Raw genomic sequence first — 7,174 nt, forward strand, 5'->3', positions numbered from 1 at the left:
ATTCTTGTGTGTTGTGTAAACTGATAGCAAGTAATTCTCGTGTGTTGCGTAAACTGATAGTAAGTAATTTTATAGAGTAGCCGTTGCAAATCCAGTAGTTCTAACTGCTCATTGTGTGGCAAGAAACCAAGTGATGTATCAACTGATGGACCATCCGCAACCAAGATTATATACGCCTTGAATCCCGTCCATAATCTTTATGTCACCTCAATGTATTAGCTTTATGTCCAACCGTATCCTATACGGTCCTCGAATCCCGTCCCATACACAGCTGGCATCGTAGTAATGAAGAAGGAACCGGTGGCTGTCCACACCCGGAACCACGCATTCGAAATTCGAAAACCATCCGTTGCCCCGGCGAGGCGGAGAGACAGGACGGCGGCGACCATGGAGATGGCGGAGCTGTACGAAGCTGGTTCCGGCATGGACCATGGAGGCCTCGCGGGTCCTGCCGGCCGGTACATGGCCAGGTCAGATCGGCCGGAGCAGAAGACGGTGTGGTCAGCTGTCAAACGTAGCTGCGTCGTCGGGGGAGGCCGGTAGGGCTGATGGGCCTGCATCTGCGGTGAAGGTTTACTATGGCGAGTCGCAGACGTCCGCTGCCGGCTCCGTATCTGGTGAGTGCTGGTTGAAGGGCGGTGTCGGGTAGGATATTTAACTATTTTGCTATATTTTGCCATCCTTACGAACGCGCTTACATATTTACCATCCCTCTACAAATAAAGCAACACATTTATCATTTTCGCTTATGTGGTGCGCCAACTCACCCGTGCCAGCGTGGAACGGGACGGAAAAGACCAAAACAACCCTGCCTTTCTCCTGTTTCTGGCGCGCTCCATGGCTGGCCATGGCCGGCTCCTACTCGCCCGGCCCGCGTCCTCCGCGCCGCCGCCCTATGCGCCACCACCGCCAACCGCGCACCACCGCCAGCCGCGCACCACTGCCGCTGAGCACCGCCCCTCCTGCGCCTCCAATTCTCCGCGCCGCCGCATCGCTCGCCACCCTACGAGCCGAGCCGCGCCCTGCCACTGCCTCGTCGGCCCAAATCCCCCGCCGGCCCTGCCTCCATCCGCCCGCCCTCCCTCTCGCCGACCGCCGTGGGGAATTTGAACACTGGCCACGGGAATGAGCCGCGGCGGCCGGCCACAGGGGCGAGCGCCGGCTGACCCCCGGCGAGTGCTGTTGGGGGGGGGGCAGCAGCTCGTGGTCGCAAGAGTGTTAGAAGGTTGAAGATGACCCCAAGACGTAGGTCCCACACGTTAGTGGTGGAGAGAGAGGAAAGGGATAGCTAATAGGGATAAGGCAGGGGTGTTTTGGTCTTTTCCCATCCCGATCCATGTTGACAAAGGTGAGTTGGCGCACCATGTCAGCGAAAATGGCAAATGTGTTGCTTTATTTGTAGAGGGATGGCCGGCGAGCAGCAGCTCGTGGTCGCAAGAGTGTCCGAAGGTTGAAGATGACCCTAAGACGTGGGTCCCACACATAAGTGGTGGAGAAAGAGGAAAGGGATAGCTAATAGAGATAAGGCAGGGGTGTTTTGGTCCTTTCTCATCCCGATCCATGCTGGCACGGGTGAATTGGCGCGCCACATCAGCGGAAACGGCAAATGTGTTGCTTCGTTTGTTGAGGGATGGCAAATATGTAAGCGCATTCGTAAGGATGGCAAATAGAAAGGTGCCATCCGCAATGATGACAAATAGTTAAATATCCCAACGGGTAGGTCCGGTAGAGATGTATCGGATAGGACCGTAGGTCCTCGTTGGGAGCAGTGGTGGTGCGGGCGCCATTGCCACCGGGAGAACATCGATGGCTGTTCAGTTCGACTCGATTGGCGAGGCTTCCAAGGTAAAAGGATTTGCATCCTCTGGCAGTGAAGATGCTGTGGCGAGGAACGGTGCGATGGAGGAGAGGAACATCAGAATGATGGGTAAGTTATTGGCGTTCATAATATATGGAAGTTAACATTTAACCTATTGTAATGCTTGAATGGATGTTTGCTGAATCTTAGCTTGTAGAAGTGAAGGGAAATGGAAGGATGCAGGTATTCCTGGAAGTTCAAGCCTGCAGTCTGGTTCACAAAGGTAGTTGCACTATACATATTTTGGTAAGCTTAACATTCTTGCAACTGAATTTTTTTTACTGTTGGACAGCACAAGGAGAAGCGTTGTACTGTTGCACGTCCAGTCCGGTTCCTGATTTGGACTGTGGGGGAAGGGTGTTTCAAGAAACTGGCACAGTTAGGTGTGTATTTCTTATATCTGATAGTTGCATTTTTTTTCTTATTTGATTTCACATTGGTTGAGGGTGATGTAGTAGGGGGCTAATGTCAGCAGTATAGAAATATGTACGATGTAATGTGTGATGGTATGCTGACATAGGTACATTTAAATACACAGAACTGGTGTTTTTAGGATGGATGAAAACTGCAGAGTTTTGGAAGGAAGTGGAGAATGTGCTGGACCAACGGATAGGTAAAAGCTTGATGTCTTTGTTTATTTGGTTAATGTAGCAGTTTAGCTTTTTTCATTATATAATTTGAGTAGCAGCATAGCTGATTTACTGTTTTTGATGGATAGTTTGCCTCCTGTGATGAACAAATGGTACACCGGCTGCGACTGTGTTCGATCTAAATGCTCGTCCAGCGCTAAGCAACATTGAGAGTACATCGATGGGTGACCCTGTCCTGCAGGTCAGCCTGTGGCAGAAGATGTATTGGTTGAAGCAGGGATTGGGGGGTAAGTTTGTTTACAGGCATCACCTATTTTGTGAATGAATCTACGAGGCAAGCATGTTGTATAAATGTTTTAGTATTGGACGTAAAAAATAGAAAGGGGAGTATTGTAATGTTATCCTATTTTCGGGTGCCTATATCTCTCTTTATATATATATATGATTTACTGTATGATACCCTGAGTACATAATAAGCTATTCCGTACCCGAGCCAAACCGACGCACCCGCGGCGCGGGAACCCGCTCCGGTGTTCGGTCGCTTCAGCTCAGATCTGCCCCCCCCTCCCCCAGCTCGCGGTTAGTTTTTCCCCTAACTTCCCGTTCGTAGCACGACGTCCCACCGAAACTGCCGCCAATAGCCACATGGACCGAGAGGCCTTTTTTTTAGCGAGCTTCTGATTTCGTCGCCGGTTGCCTCCTCCAATCCCGTTTCTACTCTCGACGGCGGCGGCGCGATGGCTGCACCTCCCTCGTCCTCCCAGTTCCAGCCTCGGCGTCATCCTCACCTCGCCGTGCAGATCCAAGGCAGCTGCCCTCCTATTGGTTCGGCCCGGATCTATGGCGGCCCCATCCCCTCCTATGCACGGCAGTGAGCACCTCAGGCGGCGCGAATGGTGGCCCAGCAGAGCTCACCTAGGTAGACGACGGGACAGACTATGGGCGCATGGGGGTGAGTGACGGGGACGATGATCTGGGTGGGCGGATCCAGCCCGGCACGGCGGTGCCCCCTTTCTCCACCCGATGTGCAGCTGGAGCTTCCCCAGGTGTCGACCTCTGCGTCCCAAGCACATCCACCTACACGAACGGCGCTCCAGGTTAGTCCCAACTGCATGCCTCCATCCCTAATCAAATTTACAGATTCAATTTTTTTTCATGCAAGATATCTTACCTGCAGCCTCTTCTGCTTCCTATGAACGAATCCACTCATTCTCCTTCGAGATTAGGGTGCAATTTCAGGTTTTCTGTCCGCCCACCTTCGCTGGCGCACGCGGCGAGTTCAACGAGACGGGCTATGGCCGCCGGCGGCTAAAGCTGCCTCGATGCAAGTGGCCCCTGTAGACGATGAGAGCTGCAGTAGGTGAGCTATATCCATGTTTAGTATCTGCCTCGATCAGATTATACTATGTAAACAATCATTTGTTATGTGAACCATACCCAAGTTTCGTATTTTTTTTTCCAAAATACAACTGTTTGATTGTTTATTTATTCAATACTTTCTCCGCTCTCAGTTCACCCCCCTCAATGGTGCATAGTCTGAGGACAAGGAACAATTCTGCTGCACCTCCGCCTGTCTAGGACTTCCGATTTCGTGCTCATTGTCATGGCTCTCCTTGGGAAGCACAAAGCACAGCTGTAGGCATGTGAGGTGAGATCTCATATCTTAGTGATGGCTCACCTTATAAATTTTTTGTTGTTCCTTAGGGGGTGTTTGATACGAGGTCTTAAACTTTAGGAGGGTCACATCGAATGTTCGGACGCTAATTAGGAGGATTAAATATGAGCTAATTATAAAACTAACTGCAAAACCCCTATACTAATTCAAGAGACGAATCTATTAAGCCTAATTAATCCATCATTAGCAAATGGTTACTGTAGCACCACATTGTCAAATCATGGACTAATTAGGCTTAATAGATTCGTCTCGCGAATTAGACTCTATCTGTGCAATTAGTTTTGTAATTAGACTATATTTAATGCTCCTAATAGTATCCAAACATCCGATGTGACAGGTACTAAAGTTTAGGGGTGGGTTGCCGAATAGGGCCTTAGTCAAAGTCATGCTTTACCTGATTACTTTATTACACTTTCAGTAGTTTTATATCAACCAATTATTTGTCAGTAGGAAAATTGTATAGTAATTGGATTTATTGTCCTTGTGTGCTGGCTAGCGCAGGTGGATTTCTTCAACTAGGGCTGTCACTATTCTAGTAGTTCTGCTTCAGAATTCATTCCTTCTATGTGCCATATGGAGGAAGAATGTGCAGAAATGAAGCACTTCCTTTGTGCTAACCATAGCTGTTTACATAGTATATCCCATCCTTTGCTTCCCTGTAGTAAATTTCGACGTATAACGAAGCCATAAATGGCTAGTATACGATGATGACTACTTCCCTAAGTAGTTGGGGTGGACAGCTGTAGTGCCTCCCATGGACTTTCCATGACACCTAAAATAGTTTACAAATCATGCCTTGACTTTTATTAGTGCGCAAAATGCTCATGAAATTTTCCCACGAGGAGCCAAGATTTCCATTTAACTTAATGTAGCCAATTGTTCAGTTTCTTGTGGCAAATTCACCTACCAGAAGTTGTGCCGGATTCCTAGTGTAGCGTGTGAGGCATGTACTGGCTTTATCTGCTCATGCATAGAGTTCTACATATAGTGAACTTGAATTTTGAGTTTCTCCTATGATTGCAACCTTCATTCAATTGAACTTGGAGATTGATAGGCATGAAATGTGTACCTTTTTTGCCACGGAATGTGTTGGATTAAATGCTTTTAAATTTTTTTTATCAAACCTTACATCTTCTGTCATTTTTTTTTCTAAATCTGCTTTATATGGCAGAATAGCCCATTGTCAGCAGTTTTTTCTACAACAATTTTATCTTGACCAATATAATTTAATTTGGTATCTGAAATCTGTAACAAAAGAGATATGTGCCTGGTAGCTTTTGATTAAATTTACTCCAAATATGAGCACTGAGTTGTTCTCATTGTAGGATGCCGCGATGTATAACTATCTGTTGGTTATCTCTCCGACTATACTGATTTTTTATTTAGTATATTTGACCTGGAGGTGGGAAGAATATTTTATTCATAAATTCATTTGTTGGCATGCCACATGTTTCTGTTGTTGCTCTCAACTAATAAAGTAGTACTAAGTAATAGCTGTGGTCTTGCAGAATCATGTGGATGCTTGAACCTGTAATGTGTTTTAACATGCTTTCAGATAAGTGCGCTCCACTAAACAAAGATATCTCAGGTGTTGGAATGCCATTCAGACCTGTGTACTGTGAGTTAAATAATTTGCATCTTCAGTTCAGTTGAGTAACATTGTATTGTTCATAAATCCTATTGGTGGTGCCCATAACAGATGGCTGCAGCTTGTCATGTCCTTGTTGAATATGCTGACACCACAACAGATAAAAATTTGCAGGTGTGGTGATATTGTTGCACTAGCATGTATTTTATAGTAATTTGGCACAAAATTTCCAACCTTGTTAGCTGGCTTTTCAGGCAACCGATTACCCAGATCAAGCTGTGATGGCGAAGACTTTGGTGGGAAAACATCTTAATGGTCTCCCTACATGCAATGGAACTTGGATGTGGCTATGAAAATCTATAGAGATGATGTTCTACTGATTTCAAGTTACCTGTTGGAAACTTTCTACTTGCAAAGCAATTTAGTCAACATGCTGCCATGTTGTCAAAAGTTTAAAGCACAGAGTTTGATATTGGTCCATAAAACGAAGAATTTAATCTTCGACATGTCTTGAAGAAACATTACTCAGTAGCCTTATCCTCAATGCTTGTAAATTTTGTACAGTATATCTGTTTCTTCCAGTTCACAAAAGCAATTTCATCGAAAGTCAGATGTTAAAGTGTGACAGCAAGCTATTCTGTTGATCTCATATGAAATTGGAAATTGTTAACTCCTATGCCTACGGTTGAAGCCTTGAAACGATCCAGCCATTGAAATAAAGTTTTCGTCACCAAAACCCGATTCAAATGGTGAACTCCAGGATTTTGGGACCTTGGAACCGTAAATTAAAACCCTCTATATTAAAATGACGTGCGTTAGCTACCTGCCTACCAGACATGTTGGGCCCACCTTATGACAACAACAGGATGCTTGCCCACGTTCGGCAGTCGGCTCACCAGAGAGGAAAAACTAGCGCGGGGCGAGGGGAGGGCCTCGGTGCGCTCGGTGTCGCGGGAGGCTCGGGTACCGAACAGCGGAGGCATATATGATTGGATAGATCTGATGCAAATGTTGAATTTTAATTTTGCAGGAACAGAGGATATGAGATAATTGATCTTAACATGGAGGCAGCATGCAGCGGTAGTTGCAGCATCACAACAGGAGCATCGGTACATAATTGGGGGGGGGGGGGGGGGGATGTAGAGATGAATGTAGCTAAGGTTGGAAGTGGTGCCAACTAGACAGCGGCGTGGAAGACAAGGTATTGAACGTGTGGTTGACATGTGCTGTATCTGTACATGAGACGTTCTGTAGGAAAACAATTGACATGTAGTAATGCATACAGTTTGGAAACTATGTACAATACTTATGAAATTTGATGAGTACTCCTGCTGATAGGGAACACAGCAGGAAACTATGTACATAATTCAGAGATGGATGTAATTCATAATTTGGGGGGGGGGGATGCAGAGATGGATGTAATTCAGCATCACAACAGGAGTATCGGTACATAAGAAGGGTGC

The 7,174-nt window shown here is 46.5% G+C and overlaps 1 protein-coding gene across 9 annotated transcripts; it reads left to right on the top strand.

Moving 5' to 3' along the window:
- Positions 1 to 1,232: 1,232 nt before the first annotated feature.
- On the top strand, positions 1,233 to 6,330 carry LOC117854713 (uncharacterized). 9 transcript variants are annotated; one of them, XM_072294288.1, is made up of 10 exons: positions 1,233 to 1,927; positions 2,016 to 2,081; positions 2,151 to 2,241; positions 2,397 to 2,471; positions 2,577 to 3,545; positions 3,675 to 3,808; positions 3,960 to 4,096; positions 5,632 to 5,741; positions 5,823 to 5,885; positions 5,966 to 6,330. In XM_072294288.1, exons 1-5 carry the CDS (start codon positions 1,807 to 1,809, stop codon positions 2,656 to 2,658), a joined length of 435 nt encoding a protein of 144 aa, XP_072150389.1. In that variant the 5' UTR covers positions 1,233 to 1,806; the 3' UTR covers positions 2,659 to 3,545; positions 3,675 to 3,808; positions 3,960 to 4,096; positions 5,632 to 5,741; positions 5,823 to 5,885; positions 5,966 to 6,330. The 9 variants fall into 9 exon arrangements, with proteins under 9 accessions (XP_072150389.1, XP_072150386.1, XP_072150382.1 ...); XM_072294285.1 differs by having other exon boundaries at positions 5,679 to 5,741; XM_072294281.1 differs by having other exon boundaries at positions 3,960 to 5,741.
- Positions 6,331 to 7,174: the final 844 nt, after the last annotated feature.

This window comes from Setaria viridis, chromosome 5 (assembly GCF_005286985.2).
Source record: "Setaria viridis chromosome 5, Setaria_viridis_v4.0, whole genome shotgun sequence".
Classification (NCBI taxonomy): Eukaryota; Viridiplantae; Streptophyta; class Magnoliopsida; order Poales; family Poaceae; genus Setaria; species Setaria viridis.